General features: G+C 39.0%; 2 protein-coding genes across 6 annotated transcripts in view; one reads left to right on the top strand and one right to left on the bottom strand.

The window, feature by feature from the left end:
* LOC148413096 (myotubularin-related protein 9) overlaps positions 1-16,458 on the bottom strand; it is a 23,290-nt gene continuing 6,832 nt past the window's right edge. The window contains exons 1-11 of one of the 5 annotated variants that reach the window (XM_088432459.1): positions 8,155-8,611; positions 6,745-6,872; positions 6,102-6,210; positions 5,891-6,016; positions 3,105-3,278; positions 2,813-3,030; positions 2,034-2,195; positions 953-1,094; positions 458-678; positions 233-384; positions 1-147 (exon numbers count right to left, since the gene is read on the bottom strand). In XM_088432459.1, the coding sequence (XP_088288585.1) occupies positions 47-147; positions 233-384; positions 458-678; positions 953-1,094; positions 2,034-2,195; positions 2,813-3,030; positions 3,105-3,278; positions 5,891-6,016; positions 6,102-6,137 (1,332 nt within the window). In that variant the 5' untranslated portion in view covers positions 6,138-6,210; positions 6,745-6,872; positions 8,155-8,611 and the 3' untranslated portion in view covers positions 1-46. Of the gene's footprint in view, positions 148-232; positions 385-457; positions 679-952; positions 1,095-2,033; positions 2,196-2,812; positions 3,031-3,104; positions 3,279-5,890; positions 6,017-6,101; positions 6,211-6,502; positions 6,560-6,744; positions 7,057-8,154; positions 8,612-16,458 lie in introns of those variants that run through there. The other 4 variants (XM_088432455.1, XM_088432458.1, XM_088432456.1 and 1 more) reach the window with 4 other exon arrangements.
* Positions 8,150-15,169, top strand: fam167b (family with sequence similarity 167 member B). Its single transcript, XM_088432463.1, has 2 exons — positions 8,150-8,688; positions 10,810-15,169. Exons 1-2 carry the CDS (start codon positions 8,416-8,418, stop codon positions 11,071-11,073), a joined length of 537 nt encoding a protein of 178 aa, XP_088288589.1. The 5' UTR covers positions 8,150-8,415; the 3' UTR covers positions 11,074-15,169.

Raw genomic sequence — 16,458 nt, 5'->3', positions numbered from 1 at the left:
ACGTAATAAAGCTTTTCCTGATCACTCTTTTATTGACGAATGGCCATCAGTTGAGAGCCAACTTTCCCCACTCAATGACCATGCTCCTTATTTCCTTCTGGACCATTTCCAGGTGATGAGTCTGTTGGGTCCACCTCAGAAAATAACCTGTAAAATGTTACAAAAGGACAGAGAAATGTTCATGCTTACATAAATGAATCCATCTTGAATCCTTATGTAAAGTAAAGCTGACCCCTCCATAGTTGCAAAGACTGTGGGTGAACTGAGGGCCAAATGGCCAGTTCGTTGGGCTCATATAGTGGGTTGGTGTACTGCTCTCTTTCCTTTGGCTTCAGCAGGGCCCGAAACAAACAATGAGTCTTGTCCTTCACTTGGAGAATAAAGCTGCAAAGGAAGGCCAAAGGTGATGTCGGTTTAAATTCTGCACATTAATGAAAAGTAGTGAAGCGTGTCTGACCGTTCCATATCATTGTTACAGAGGAAGGTGCCATAATCTGAGGCATAGGCTTCAGTAGCCAGCCTGAGGAGTAGTTCCTCAGAGAAGCCGAGTGCCAGGGGGAACTGGCACCATAACTGCCATACGCAGTCCAGCAGCAACAAGAACATTGGACATTCCTGCTGGAGACGAGCATGGGACAAGGCTGAGTGGGAACATCGCTGCTGGAATGGGTGGCCTGCCTGGATAGGTAGACATATGCACTCAATGATGCATGCAGAGATCATCCATTTAAACTATTCTATCAATTATGGCAACATTTTGTCCCCTGAGATAAAAAAAAAAATTAGTAGCTTTTGCTGCTTAATTCCTATACAGTACAACAAATGCAATGTTAATGACAATATCAATTTTAGACCACTGGGCCTGCAGAGAATGTATTATCGTAAGCACAAATGTGGGCTAACATTCTCTTTAAAAAGGGAATTTTGATTTCCAAAACAGTCGTTCACATACCTGTACGAACTCCTTCTCTAGAAGTGTCAGAAAGCCTTCCAGAGTACGACAACTTGGGTCCATAATGAGTTGTGCAAGAGTGCTAACGAGCAGCGTGGTATCTGTCCCCTCTGAGCCATGAACCAGAACTGAGTGACCATCTCTGGACAAAACAAACAAGCACACGAAACATTTGACAAGAATAAGAAGAAAAATCCAACCATTATCCTAACCACTTATCCTCATGCGTATCACAGGAGTGCTGGAGCCTATCTTTGCTGTCTTGGGGCAGTAGGTGGGGTACACCCTGAACAGGTTGCCAGCTAATTGCAGGGCACACAAAGACAAAAAACCCTCCCGCTCAGAAAACACAGGAAAATTTAGAGAGTCCAATACATGTACCCTACATGTTTTTTGAGTTTGGCCAAAGAAAACTCAGGTAGGCACAGGAAGAACATGCGACCTTCACACAGGAAGGCCGAAGTTGAAAGCAAATCCAGGACCACCTTGTGAGAGGTGGATGTGCTAACCAGTCTGCCATGGTTCCACCAATTATAACAATAATAGAAATATAGGTATTGTTATTGTTAATAATAATAATAATAATAATAATAATAATAATAATAATAATAATAATAATAATAATAATAATAATAATAATAATAATGAGCGGTGAGAGTGGTTAGCATGTCTGCCTCACAGTAAAGGGATCTGAGTTCACTTGCCTCTGGCTACGGCCTTCCAGTGTGGAGTTTGCATGTTCTCCTTGTGCCTGCTTGGTTTCTTTCTGTGCACTTAAGCTTCCTCCCTTACTCCAAAAACATGCTTGGTGGGTGTACTGGACACCCAGGTCTACAGTAAATTGTCCTTAGGTGTGATTGGCTGTGTGAATGGTTGTTTGTCCCTGTGTGCCCTGCAATTGGCTGCCAACCAGCTCAGGGTGTCCCCCACCTCCTGCCCGTAGACAACTGGGATAGGCCCCAGCAAGCCAGCGACCCCAGTGTGGATAAGCAGCTATAGAAAATGGAAAATATTAATAATAGTATGGAATTAAAATAGGAACGTTTCTAACTAGCATAAATGTACGAGAAACATTTCCTACCTTTCCACACATTCTGCCAGTAGGCCAGCAGTTGACAGAGCAGTTTGGACATGGCCCAACCACTTGGAATTTTCTAGCTTACTGAGCCAGCGGTCCATATTCGGGGTCTTATCACTACAAGCGTCCACCAGCTTGATTAGGCTCTCCTGGAGTGCTTTACCTCTGTGTTAACAAAATTACATTTACATTTTTTTTTAATTTAGTCTAAAACCAGTTGGCTAAAAAAAATAACCCAACTTCTTCTTCTTCTCTTTTGGCTTTTCCCGTCAGGGGTCGCCACAGCGAATCAACTGCCTCGCTCTATGCCTGTCTCCTCCATACTCTTCTCTCACTCCAGCTACTTTCATGTCCTCTTTCATTTGAATTAACCCAACTTTGGGCCAGAAAAGAACCAATATTCCATGGTTGTTTCCTCCCCATGGATAATACGTTATTTGATACTTTTACACTTCAATAATAGCACTATAATCTAATGAGGTCCAATGAATGTAAAAAAAAAAAATCTTTGCGTGCTTCAGAACTCTGGCGAATACGTTTTTGTTTCTGCTAAGTCAAGGATTGTCATTTGCTTCTTTTCTTGGTGGTGAATCAATCTAGTTACGTTACACCCATATCGGCACAATACAGCCTTTTGGAACTGTGTCGATGTCGTGTGTTCGTTCATGTGTGCAAAATATCAAAAAATTGGCCAGTCTGTCTCCAAGTAGAGTTTGACAATTCTCCATGCTGGACTTAGTAGTAATGATAAGAGCCCAAATTGTTACCGTAACAATACACACCTTTCCATGTGTCTGTGTAGTCTCTTCCAGCTGCTGTAGCATGATTTGGACTCAAACCCACCGCCCATCATCCTGGCCTGCTGGGCCTGCTGAGCTGAGCGTGTGTCGATAATATAACCTTTGTCCGAGCCTCCAATCACAGTCTGCAAAAGGAGTTCATCCTCAATGCAGCGTTTCCGGTTGGCTCCTGTCAGAGGCTGACCGCTACGTAAAATGACCTGAAAATTGGTTTTGTTTACTTTTCAAAACAATACGTCAACTCTGAATAGCGTTTGCAAGACCATGCCCTCACCATGCCATTCTTCCTGTGGTAGTAGCAAAGGATAGGGAAGCGTCCTCCGTGTCTGAATTTGGCCACTTTTTTCAAAGCATCATCACTAATCGCTTTGGGGACAATGACAGCAGGAGGGTAAGAGGGACATACTGAAAAATCTTGGTTCACAGTGCTGAGTCTCCACCTTTCATGCTGCAAACAGAGAGGGTGTCATTATAAGGCAAATAAGTAACTGAAAACAACAGGAAATAAACATACAGTATGATGAAGCAGTTTTGTTGACATTTGATGCATTATAGAAGTGAAATCAGAAGAACACAAAATTGTGGCACTATAATTCAGTGGCCACTAGTCAGTTATTTGCTTTAGTCAAAAACACAATTCATTTTCCATAACACAGGTGATACACACAGATGGAGCCTTTCCGACTGACCCTGGGCAAGAAGTGGGTTACACCCTGGACTGGTCACAACTGGTTAATTAAAAAACACACAAAAAAATAATAATCATATTCTCATTCACGCCAATCAATGATTGGGAGGGATACTTATTTTGCCAATTTCCATAGTAAAAACCAGTTTATAATATTTTGCCAATAAACAATTGGATAACACATTTTTTCATTCTGTGTTTGGTCATGTGACATTCGCAGGCTGAGCCATGATTGGCTGTTAGCTGAGCCTGGAGTACAAGTGATGTAATTTTCAGTTGACAGCTATTGGGAACATTTGTTTTCAAGGGTATCAATTGTGCATTAAAAATAATTTAGTTAGTAAATTAATTATAGACAAAAAATGAATGTTTTACTTCAGAAAATGGCTATAAGTATGAAGAGCCTTCAAAAGCCTGAGGCCTGATATTTGACTTATTAGAACTGCAAGACAGAGATACAAAGCACTTGTATGGAAGTGAATTTGATTGCTGAATCTTTACAACAGTCAGTACAATATCGTGAGTCAAAAATGAACATTAGGATGTGATACGTCATCCCAAGGAAATCATTTCACTTAGTGATTTTATAATTGCATGGTGTCTAAGGACTGTCTTCACTTGAGGACAAAAATGTTGATTCCTATCTTTAATGAAAGAAAAAAACACAATGGAGATATAAATAATTTGGATCAGACAAAAACATATAATAACAAAAAATGTTTTGTGAAAATTGACCAAAGAAAATCCGTCATTAACTTTGAAGTGTGATTCACAGAAAAAAAATAATGAAAAAGATAATAAAACAGGCCTGGACAAATGTTATGGTAACCTTAACTTAATATGTTGTTGTAAATTTGTTTTTATCAGTCCAATCAAATGATTTTTGTATCGTTCTGTGAGACTTCCATGCCTTTCAGTTGGCATTTCAACACACTCTTCATGAGCAAACCGTTCAAGTTGTCTCAGGTTTGAAGGATGGTTTCTCTAAAGGACGTGTTTGTGCTGGTTCAACAGACATTCAATAAGATTTTCTATCAATCAGGGTTACTAGAAGGTTAATTTGTGTTTTGTGTTTAACTATTTTGGGGTGGGTTTTTTTGGCTGTAGGTTTTGGGTCAATATCCTGCTGCAAAAAGAATAATTGATGGTTTTGACATTTCATTGTTACTTGGGCGGATGCAAGGACACCTTGTGCCAGATGTTGCAAAGCAGACCCAGATCATAACACAGCCTCTTCCAAAAACAACTCTATTTCGTCTCTTTTGACCACAGGGCATTTCCCAGAAGCTTTGTGGCTTGTGAACATCCAGTTTGGCAATTTCCATTCTAGCTATTTTATGATTTATTTTCAACAATGGCGTCCTTCTTGGTTATGAAGCCCACTTGGATTCAAATAACAGTGGGTTATGCATTCCGATCTTGATGGGCACCTTGAATTTCATTACTAGTTATTTTGCAATCTTTTTTTCCCCATTTGTTCTAAACCAGTTTTGCATCATTGTCTCTTTCCTTTGTTTCTCCTGGTCTATCTTAAGTATGGTATGCATCATTTCACAAAACACGTACAATTTTAAATTAGACCGTCTTACTGATGACATGTTTAACAGGATGTTAATCAGTCCTTAATGTTCACTTTTAATTGGCTGAGTGGTAGAATGGTTGTCTCGCAACCCAGAGGTTGCGGGTTTGATTTCCAGCCATTTTGATGATGTTGAGTGAGTAGTCCAATGTACAGTGCTTTGAGGCCCTATCTAAGTGAAGATCCATTGCAGGACATGTGTTGCTTGAACATGTCCCTCTCATTAAAATATTTTCAATTGACGATTGTGGGTTTTTCTTTCTTGAATATACTGCACTATCCAAATAGAGTTGCATTGGCATTTGTCTTAAACAAGATTTCTCGGCATTCATAAAAGATTTCTGAGGAAATAGCCATTACTGTGCTATCAAATTACTGCAGGGCAAACTGCATAACATTCAGTTTCTTTGTGATTTATGCTTGCATTTTCTAAACCACTTATCCTCATTAGTGTCATGGATATGTTTGAGCCTATCCCAGCTGACTTTGGGTGCGATGCAGGTTTCGTTGTTTTCCAAAGGCCTCGTTACAATGGTATTGTTCTTTAGCGTAACAGAGGAAATTACTCGGTGTCTAATTTAAAAACCTGTGCTTGGTTTGGCGGACGCTTGCTGCTACAAATCTTCTGTTTCTCATGGTAGGATGAATCTGTAAACTTTGGAACATGGGGATGTCCTCATTCTTGCCCTTCACTACCTTCTGTTTCCCTACCAGTTTCCTGTCATGTGATTGTTGGCTCACAGTCAGGAAAAACGTGCAAAGAGACATACTGTATGTGTATTTTCAATCTTACAAGTTCCTCCATTTCAGTGTAATGGTGTTCAGGGGTAGAGAGGCCCCACTGGTCCTGGAGGCTGGCACTGGAGGGTCGGTAAAAAAAAGGGTACATCTCTGCCACACTGTTCATACTTGACAGGGTCTAGAGAAAACGACAGTTAATGCTGCAAAACTACACAATAACCTTAACAGCTAAAAGCTGCCAGATTAAGTTAATGCCAATGAACCTCAATAGATTGTGCAATGTTAAGACACTGCTCCATGCCAGGAATGTCAAGCTGGAGCACCCGCAGATCTTTGCACTTGATGATGATGGTCCCGGAAGATTCTGTAGCCCTACATAAAATGAGCAAAACAATAGTCACAATACTCTTGAGATTGCTTCCCCGTTTGGATGCTCCATGTTTTGGCTCGAGCAGTGCAGAAAAAGGGACTTGCACAACTTTTTTAGGGCTTCCGCTTGCTGTAAAAACTAAGCTTCATAACTGCAGCAGACAAGTAATAGCTGTTAGTAGTAGCAAACCACACACACGACAGTGAGGAAGAGCTGTAGCAATAAACATGTTTCCTGTGAGCTGTGAAGGTGCAACAAACTGCTGACACATTGCAACACAACTGAGGCTCCAACCTGTCACTGCGCCCGGCATTAGTTAAGAGGCAGACGTACTTCAAAAGGTTTTCCACACTGCTTAAAACACATTTGAAGATTTACTTAGTTAGAGATTGGTCAGTTTATTAGCTTAAGTGTAAATTTGAGTATGATTTAATCAAAGATAATATATATATATGCCATTCAACTATTTTAATGTTATAATGGACAAATGTTACTTGAATGCCTATCTAGAAACTATTCAGTTTGCATCACCTCACCTTTTCTCAACAGCGTCAATGTTTCTGAGGAGCAGAAGAACCTGCCGACAATTATTCTCCTTCCTGTCCGAGAACAACAGGTGGTGGCCAGTGATGCATAGGGTGCCCTTGCTGGGAGGGTGTAGAGGCTGATGAAGGACAACATCTTCTACATTGGCGGTTTTGATGTGCTCAGAAAACTCCATTCAACCCAAGCAAAGCACCAAAAATGTTTGAGAGCAAGCAAAGTGCCTCAACTTGAAATCACTTCCTTGCCTGCACTAAAATGAAAGAAAACTAAAGTATGCTACTACTGCTCCTCCTCTTCCCATGATCTCCTCCTCCTTCCCCTGCTCTCGCTTGTCTGTTTGTCTCACGATAAGAACATAAATAGAAGTAGCTTTCCCAAGGACTCTATGAGCATAGGCCCTAACATGCATACATATTCTTAACATTGCTACAACTTGCAAGCTGTTGCATGACTGAGTTGTCAAGGTATTATAAGTGTATTTCCACTCATCAGTTTCTTAATCTTACAGTATCAGTGGTTCATGTTCATCAGTTTTATCTTCAGGTAGATGAAAATATGCTATCTTAATGTTCGAATTATTTACTGGTTCTTATATTATCATTACGGATTTCTAATTAATTATTCAATCTTAAAAAAACTAGCCGCGCATATTCGCATATGCACACATCTCGGTGATTCTCAAAATGCGGCGGCATACTGCAATACAACTAAATGCCACTAGATGCCGACACAGTACAAAGTTGCTATTTAAAGGGTAAATGTTCCCGCAGTACAATTGTACATTGGATAAGGGCTACAGTGTTTTTTTGGTTCATTGGTTTTTAATGTCTAAGGAACCATTTGAAAAACTATTTATTTTACAGAAAAAAATAAGCTTCAACAATAGTAATGATTCTGAATCATTAGTGTTTATTGCAAATGTTACAGTATTTAATAAAAAAAAAATAAAAAAACTGCTACCTTGTGGGTGATAGATCACATACACACGAGGATAAACAAATGAAATCCTAATGGACACGTGTAAAAAAAGCTGAAACAAAATCCGGGGCGGGAAACTTTACACCTGAGAAGGTTGAGGTACTTTTCTCGTGAAACGTGGGACGTTGTGATGAAAAAATACGTGTCGAGACATGACGCAGTTTCTGACTGTTACCGAAAACGCTTATGCAAAGAAATACAAAGTTTACTATCATATGTCCAGCCCATTTAATATCATTAAACATATTGAATAAAAATAAATAAAACAATGCTCGATTTTTATTGCTTAATTTACAATTGTTTTTTTTTGTAATGTGGAAATATCCTATCTTATTTTTAATTATTTTCGTTACATAAACGGGTTTATTTGGGTGACTATGTGACGAGACATAGAGACCTGTGTTTAAAAAAAAAAATCCTACCGTCTCTTATCACCACAGCATTTCGTGAGAGCCGACCAGTTACATCAAAATACAGAACAGTGCTTATAAACATAGCACATTGCAACTGTTTCGGTTTAACACGCTTGTTTGTTTTTGCTGTCACACTTCTCCGTGCGTCGGCGCCATCGATTACCGGGAAGGGCGGTCACTGTCTCAAACATCTTATAAAGGAAGCGCCGACCTGTAGCACGTCAAGCGCGAAGCGTCCAGCAAGAACTAGTGAAATCCCCACTTGCTCGCATGGATTCGGAACAGTGTGCGGATGAGGGAAACACTGAGAGTCTGGACAGCTTGAAGGCGCTGACAGAAAAGTTGAAGTTAGAGACTCGCAGACCGTCCTATCTGGAGTGGCAGGAGAGACTGCAGAGAGGACCATGGACGAATCCAACAACTTCACAGGATCACGACCTAGACCATTCCGCTAAAACGCGCGGCAATCCACAGCTAGTTGTGCGAAATATCTGTGGCTTTGACACAATTGATGACGCCTTGCACTTTCTCAGGAAAGAGTTGGTGAGTAACACAAATGAACTTTGATGTTTGGACGAGTGCACCCACTGACAAAATTAAAAAGGTGGGTGCCCAAAAATGAACTTCGTGGGAAAGTCAATATAATTCAATAAAGTTAAACATGTATATTAGTTCACCATACACAAAGTGAAAATATTTTATAGCCTCTCTGTTTTGTCTTTGATTATTATGGCAGAAAATCACACAAAAAATCCAGTATACCACAAGATTGAGAAATTTCATGGGACCAGCATTTTTTTGGTGTACTTTGTAGGGCCTCCTTTTGCAAAAATTACAGCAAGCGGCATCTTAAGCACAGTTCAGATATCCAAGGTAAATTATTATTGTTGTTATTATCATTATTATGATCCATGCGTCCATCCATTTTCTAAAGCCGCTTATCCTTACAAGGGTCGCAGGCTTGCGGGTGCATATCCCAGCTGGCTTCAAGCAGTAGGCGGGGTACACCCTGAACTTTTGCCAGCCAATTGCAGGGCCCACAGAGACGAACAACTATTCACACACCCAATCACTCTTAAGGACAATTTACTATGTCCAATCTGCCTACCGTGCATGTTTTTTTGGAATGTGAGAGGAAGCTGGAGTGCCCGGAGAGAACCTACATGGGCTTGGGGAGAACATGCAAACTCCACACAGGAAGGCCAGTGCCAGTTGGGTTTAAACTCTGGTCCCTTTTAACTGTTTGGCGTATGTGCTATTCACCGTGCCACCGAGCCACCTATTGTTATTATTATTATTATTATTAGTAGTAGTATTAATCTTAGCGTATCCTATTAATCTTTCCTGGCAAATGTTAAATCCTGCTAGAAAATAAAATGATCATTTTCCAAAGGTTAATTGTCAGTGTTAAGCATTAAGGGCTCTACAATTTCTTGGTAGACCGCTGCCATTGACTATGGGCTGTAAAAAAAGATAACATGGCTCCTCATACCATTAGTGATTATGGAAACGTCAGCCTGGCGTTAAGCAGCTTGACTTTTGTCTTTCTCCTATTGACCTCCAATAGTGGGACTTTGATTTCCAAATTGAATGCAAAATGTTATTTCATCTTGAAAAGAAGACCTGGGGCCACTGGGCATCAGGCCACTTCTCCTTTGTCCAGTACAGATGCTTCTGTTGTTGTTTTTGTTTGTTTTGGAGTGGTTTGACACATGGAATTCTACAGTCTGAATGTGTTGGTTCTTGATGTACAATGCCAGCTTGAGCCCACTCCTCATGAAGCTCCCTCAGATTTGGAGGCTGAAGAAAACCTCTGCAGGTATTGTATTTGAACTATTTGACAAGATTTGGAACAGGGAGCTTACAATGTTAAACTTTGTCATAATATTCTAATTAGGTGAAATACAGGGGTTTATTTTGATACAGTATTTGTCTTTCTGCCATACTTAACAAATTTGAAACAAAGGCTTGAAGAGTTTAATTTTGTATGTGGTGAACTAATACTAGTATGACATTTTCTATAATTTTCTAGAAAAATTATTGAAGTAAATTGATCTTCACTCTACAGATTTTTTTTCTTGGCACCCACCTTTAGGCTGCTTATTCTGAAACCCATCACATGAGCCTCAATGCCGCAATGGGTTTTTAAAACTCAACAATGCATTAAGAGAAATAGAGTGTCTATTTTTGTATTAGTTTTTCAATTACAGTCAAGTAACCAATCATTTGACATAAAATTGCAAATGTGTGTGAAGATGTTTGTTTATTGTGCATTTAAAAAAAAGAAACTAAGTGGATCATAGTTGATAGACCATATTTGGCCCACCCTCCCTGCTTTTTAAGAGATTGGAAAAAATAATAGAAGCAGCGATCAAGATCAGGATGTTTGACTGCACTACTACTACAATAATTAATAAAGTCAAAATGTAGCAACTCTCAAACATAGTAAAAGTGAGCATTATTACCTTTTTTAAGGTCACAATTTTGACTTAGTAATTAGGCTTAGTACCTGGTTGGTGAGTATGTAAAAAAAAAAAAAAATGTTGTGCAAAAGTAAACATAGGAATGTCAACAATTCCATTTACTGTCCTGTGCTATCACTCTCTGATATATAAAACGAAACTGAAAAGTATATCTTTTCTCACGTCTCCCCCAACGTTTCAGAGAGAAATGCAAGACCAGGACAACCATCTGGCCCGTCAGCTGATCCGTCTTCGTGGGGAAATTAACAAGATGAAAGTGGAGCAGGTGTGTGAGCGTCACAAGGAAATGCTGGACAACGCGACGTACGAGCTGGAGGAGTGCGGTGAGGAATCCGATCTGCTATGCGACATCCCTATGAAGGCCACTTTCGCTCTGTCCACACCACTGAAACACCTGGGCCTCACAAAGATGAACATCAACTCCAGACGTTTCTCTCTCTGTTAAAGCCTCATCCCTTCCTCCAGATGATGAGTATGAAGTTCTACTTGACTCCCATGAGTCCTATTTACTCTTTGGGAGGTCCACATTGTCAATAAAAGGAAGTGTTGCTGTAAGCTATTTGCTGTATGCTCAATGGTGTGACATTTGTGGAGAGTGCACCCTTACATTGGATCAAACTGCTCTAGCAACACTTGCTAGACCAGGGGTGTCAAACATATGGCCCACAAGATGATTGACGAACCAGTGGGAAAAAAAAACAAAACATTAGTCCACTGTCTATAGTACCGTAATGTCCTTGTGTATGTTAAAGGTTTCACTCAGTCTTGGGTCAAGAAAATACACTTAAGTACAGTAAAACTGTTCTACAACGAAACCTGAATGTGCAAAAGAGGGGGAAAAAAAAAATCCATTCACGGAAGTAGCGATTCCTAGTCAATTCAAACGACCTCAACAGACTCCTCACTGTAACGTGGTCGTTGTGGAAAATCTGTTCTGTGTGGACTCTGCGCGGAGGGGATTGTAGATTTCACAACACATTTTTTATGTTTACGTCTGAGACATTGATTTGCTATAGTAAAAAGTCCCCAATTGTGAAAAATTTCTGGCTACAAATATGATTTGGTTGTAGAGGAGTTCTACTGTGTGTCGTTCCAAGCTGCTGTCTGCTGCAACGCACCTTGTGCTTGATAACAACTGACTCTGACTACTGACAACTGACAAAAAGCTCAGAATAGCATTATGTGTCTAAAATGGACTATTATTTTCCTGCCTAGCGCATGTCTGGTGTGGTGAGCTGTCTCACTGTGTTGAGCTAAGTTAGACCTTATGTTGGTGTTTTCACAGATGAATTTGAACTGGTACATTTAAAAAAAGGGGGGTTCATGCAATTGTGGATGTCAACACCTTTAATTTGCTGCCATTCTAAGCGACACCTCTTATCTCTTACCCTGAGTTGTTTAAGCAGCGGAAAACAGATGCATGGATGGAATTTGGTGTGGAAGCACTTGAGAGCATTGACCTCAACCTCAATTTACCCCTTGAGATTGACAAGTAAGATTCCGATGGCATTTCTTTTGAGCATTTATTCCCTATATCAGACATTAGTTTTTGTTTTTGTTGTATGTACATTGGCATTCACAAGTTGCACTAGTGAACATTTTGGACTGCACTAGTTAAAACGAGTCTGATCCAAAATGTTACACTAGTGCAATGTTTCTTAAATAGTAATTGTCATAAAATAAAAATTGGCTTTTTTTTTTCAGGCACTTAGATGCTCTTTGTTTGTTCTGTTTTTTTTTTTTTTTTCCGTTTAGACTAGGGGTGTCAATCTTGTTTTACCTTGCAGGCCTTATGGAGGAAAATCTATTCCCAAGTGGGCCGGACCAATAAAATCATGGTAGCTATATGTTTATATAGCGTTAAAAACACTTCAAATTTATTTGTATTTTTTATTACTGTCTAAAATAGTACAAGCAGAACAACACTATTAATCATAAAACATTGCCATTACCATTAATCATAAAACATTTCTTTCATTTATTAAAAACATTCTGCAAATTTTTTAACTTTACAAAATCATCTCACGGGCCATATTAAACTTATTTGCAGGCCAGAACTGGCCTGTGGCCCTTTCACCTGTGTAAATGCTGTAAAAACAGTTTATGAAAGTGTTTTTTTATGTTGCTTTTTCCTTGTGTCAAATTTAAAAAGTATACAGTTCGAGGTATTCAATTTCTTTTAGATACTGACCTTATTTATAGTCGTCGTGGTCAGTGGGAGTGGCGCGAAATGTTTTCTCTTTCCTGGCAGGGCTTTGCAAAATATAATTGAGAAGCACTGCACTAGTGTAACTAGTAGATATTTGGGGCATCACTAGATAATTAGTAAAACCTTTGATTCTCACAAGCTAAACATAAAAACTTCACAATGGTTTCACTAGTTAATTTGTCAGTATTTTGTCTGTCGCTCGTTAACTAGTGGGTTTTCTAGCTCTCACTAGTTAACTAGTGCTGAAAATCATAGGATAATCATTAGATAACCTGTTGAAAATAAGCCACATTTGACTTGTTAACATGTGACTAAAAATTTGTGACGAGGTAGAGTTTCTGTACAGCTTGTGTGAAGAAGTGCACAACTAGGGCAGCTGAATGTCCAACTAGTGCTTGCAAAGACCAAACTAGTGAAAAACGCTAATGTCTGATATCAAGGATATGGAAAAAAAGCCCAGAGGATTGCTAGCTAGTCCATCAGCTCCATTTTTTGTCAATTTTCACTTTTCAGAATAACATGACCCACAACTTTTGACCATCTACCATAGTGTGTCAACCATTCTTGTATTTTGAAGTCGCTCCGAGATAAAGGCGCCCAAAGGGGAAGAGTTAGCACCATGGGTGTTCTTGGACACAATTAGTCAAACAAGAAACTAAATATGCAGCACTGTTCCCTGGCATCTCACTCACAATTGAGAGGTTCATATTTCAGCAATTTGGTGTTTGCAAGTTACTCTGGCTTCTTCCCAAAATATCAATAGCCTTCATGTTAGGTTAATTTAGTCCTCAAATAGTGGGGCATGAGGCAATGCTAGAGGCGGTCTGGATGACTACGGTGAAAAGGCTTTTTTTTTTTTTGCCATGTGAAATGTAATTGCAATAAAATAAGGATAGTCAGATTTACAGGGACTTGGTTACTTTTTTCTTTTTAAACTAAGCTGTAACTCATATAAACATTGTAAAAATAATTAACAGTTCTGTTGTTGAAAATTGATTGAAGTTGTTGTTTTGTTTTGTTAATGTCAAAAATGATACAATTTCAGGTGGGCACTCAAGGTTTACCCTTTCCCAGGGGGGCTTTGCAAAAAATAATTGAGTAGCACTGGATCAATGAAGAATTTAAATTGCCGTTACTTATGAATGTCAGTGTGCATGCTTTTATTACTCGCACTTTTCTGGCAAACAGTTCCTGGTGTATCCCTCTTCAATGTATTCACAAATAGCACCAAATGGATGGCTAAAAGAAATTAAATATGCCTTAGCAGAACGTTGCCTGTGTGAAAAATTGCACTACAAAGACAACCGCGAGATAGATTATCTCAAAGTGTGCCTTCATACCTTCTCTGTGGAAATGCACGGAGGTCTCAGTGTTGTACCTTCAGGCCTTATATGTCAGTGCTTTTACAAATAAGTGCTGCAGACTAACGTTTCTCTTGCCACTCTGATATGCCCTGCAGATAGTTTCCCTTGACCTTTTCCCTAGATCTTTCCCATTGTTATTCTAAGTGCAGAGGCTGACACTTGAGTGGAAATAAAGCACATGTCACAGATAGACCTATCTGTATACTTCATTTAATCAGGATGCACATTTAAACCTGCTATGTGGTAAGACTGCTCTAAAGAGTTCGGGAGCCTCAACAAGTATCACACAAAGGCACTAACCAGCACCTGCTTCGTAAACGTGGGAGGTGGAAGTGGCGTCGGAAAACATGATGATAGTATCACAATTTGACTGTTGAATACGTGACAGATTTCACGTCATAATTAAAAGTCATTGACAGTTGTTTTGCTGACGAAAAATGCAATACCCTTGAAATTGGATATCCTTTTACACACTGTATAGTAATGTGCCAGAGGCCCCAGGTTTCTCTTTCATCTCATTAACTCAACAGACACATTATTCAGTACAGCTTCAGCAGAGGTTCTCAAGGTTTTTTTTTAGTGACATATACACTGTGAAAAATGTTTTCAGCCATGTACGCCCTAACCAGCACAAAGGCTCAAAACAGTGCTGTGTCAACATTTTCTGATTTATTATGCTCCATTTATAAAGAGGTTTCTGTTGAATGATACAGACATGAAAAGATAACTAAAAAGAAGTAATTAGCATCATTATAAAAGATTTGGCCATGAAAAATGACCAATAAAAGTTATACTGTATTTCATATCAGCAAGGGATATAACAGGTTTGGGTCAAATGGTTCTGATATGGGGGAGACTGGGTGTTCTGGATACTGAACTTAAACAGTCTCCTGAATATAAAAATGTTTATTTGATCCTACAGTATATTTTTATGAAATGTTCACAGATTTAATAAAAGATTTAAAGGATTTTTGCCCACACTCGACTTACAAGGATATTTTAAAAACTTACCTACCCATTGGAGTGCCTTCATGTGCCCTCTGGTCTACATTTATCCACATCTGAGAACCACTGATCAATTATTAGATCCAAATTAGGAGCGGGAGCAAACATTCTGCCATCAAATTTTTGTTGTTCATACAACAATATATTCTACTTAAAATGACATAGCTGACTCAATATCTTTAAAAATGATATTGTCCAGTGACAACACAAGTCGAATTTTGATTCCTGTTGCAATCATCTGAGGCAAACGCTCAAACAAGGATAAAAAAAAAACTTAGCTGTCCATTCACTAGCATAATCTGTAAAATAATTTTTTTGTTTTTGTTTTTTGTTTTTTGTTTGTAAAATAATTTTTTTTTGTGAACAAAAAAATATCAAACAGAGTCAGAACGGACTGTCTGGAAATGAGTGTAAAAGTTTGTCATCTTTATACGGCAAGTGATCTGTGAGTGACTGGAAACCAGTTCAGCATGTTGTCTGCCTTTCACATAATGGTAGTAAACCAGCTCCCCAGGAGCGGGAAAGAGAATGAATGAACTGAATGGACAGATTGGAATCTAGAGAATATAGTTGGATGGAAAGTACAAATTTAAAATAACATCTTTGTCGTCAAAATACGAAGACAAAAAAACCTAGTGTGCATAGTGACAATCCTTAAAGCACACTCACAGAGTCACACATAAGAACATTTCCTGCCAGAGCGTGCTATGCTGCAGCAGAAGTCTCACCACAAGAACAGAGATGTGGCCCACAACACAGTCAGTGGAATGCTATAACATGACAAAAACTCATGTAATATGCAAAGACATTAAACAATAAAAGAAATAAACGTGTATACTATACTTGTCTCCTGCGTTATTAATTTAGTTACCACACTGAATGACTGTCTGGTATATGCCCGTTCTTTACATGATATTTACATCAGCAAACGACCAGTGTGACATGACAGGGAAATATTCTTTTGATATATTTTGTCTGTATTGATAAAAAAAAAAAAAAAAAAAGAATATTGTCAGCTCTGGAATCAGTTGTATTTGAAAATAAAGGAAATTGAGAGAGTGAGAAAAATAATACTACATAGTTAATGTGAGTGGTTGATGATTTTTTTTCTCTTGCAAATGAACAAAAAACCCTGCCTTAACATTCCAACATATTGGCAGTTTCAAATTCCGTAGGAAGTGTTCCGTCCTAACCCATCTACCATGGCAGCAAAAACTAGCTCACTAAGCACCTGTCAAACAACTGCAGAGCA

Source organism: Hippichthys cyanospilos, chromosome 14, assembly GCF_059441005.1.
Source record: "Hippichthys cyanospilos isolate Australia breed blue-spotted pipefish chromosome 14, RoL_Hcya_1.0, whole genome shotgun sequence".
NCBI lineage: Eukaryota > Metazoa > Chordata > Actinopteri > Syngnathiformes > Syngnathidae > Hippichthys > Hippichthys cyanospilos.
Note: the sequence above shows the minus strand (reverse complement) of the source record. Positions and strands in the feature narration are given on the sequence as shown.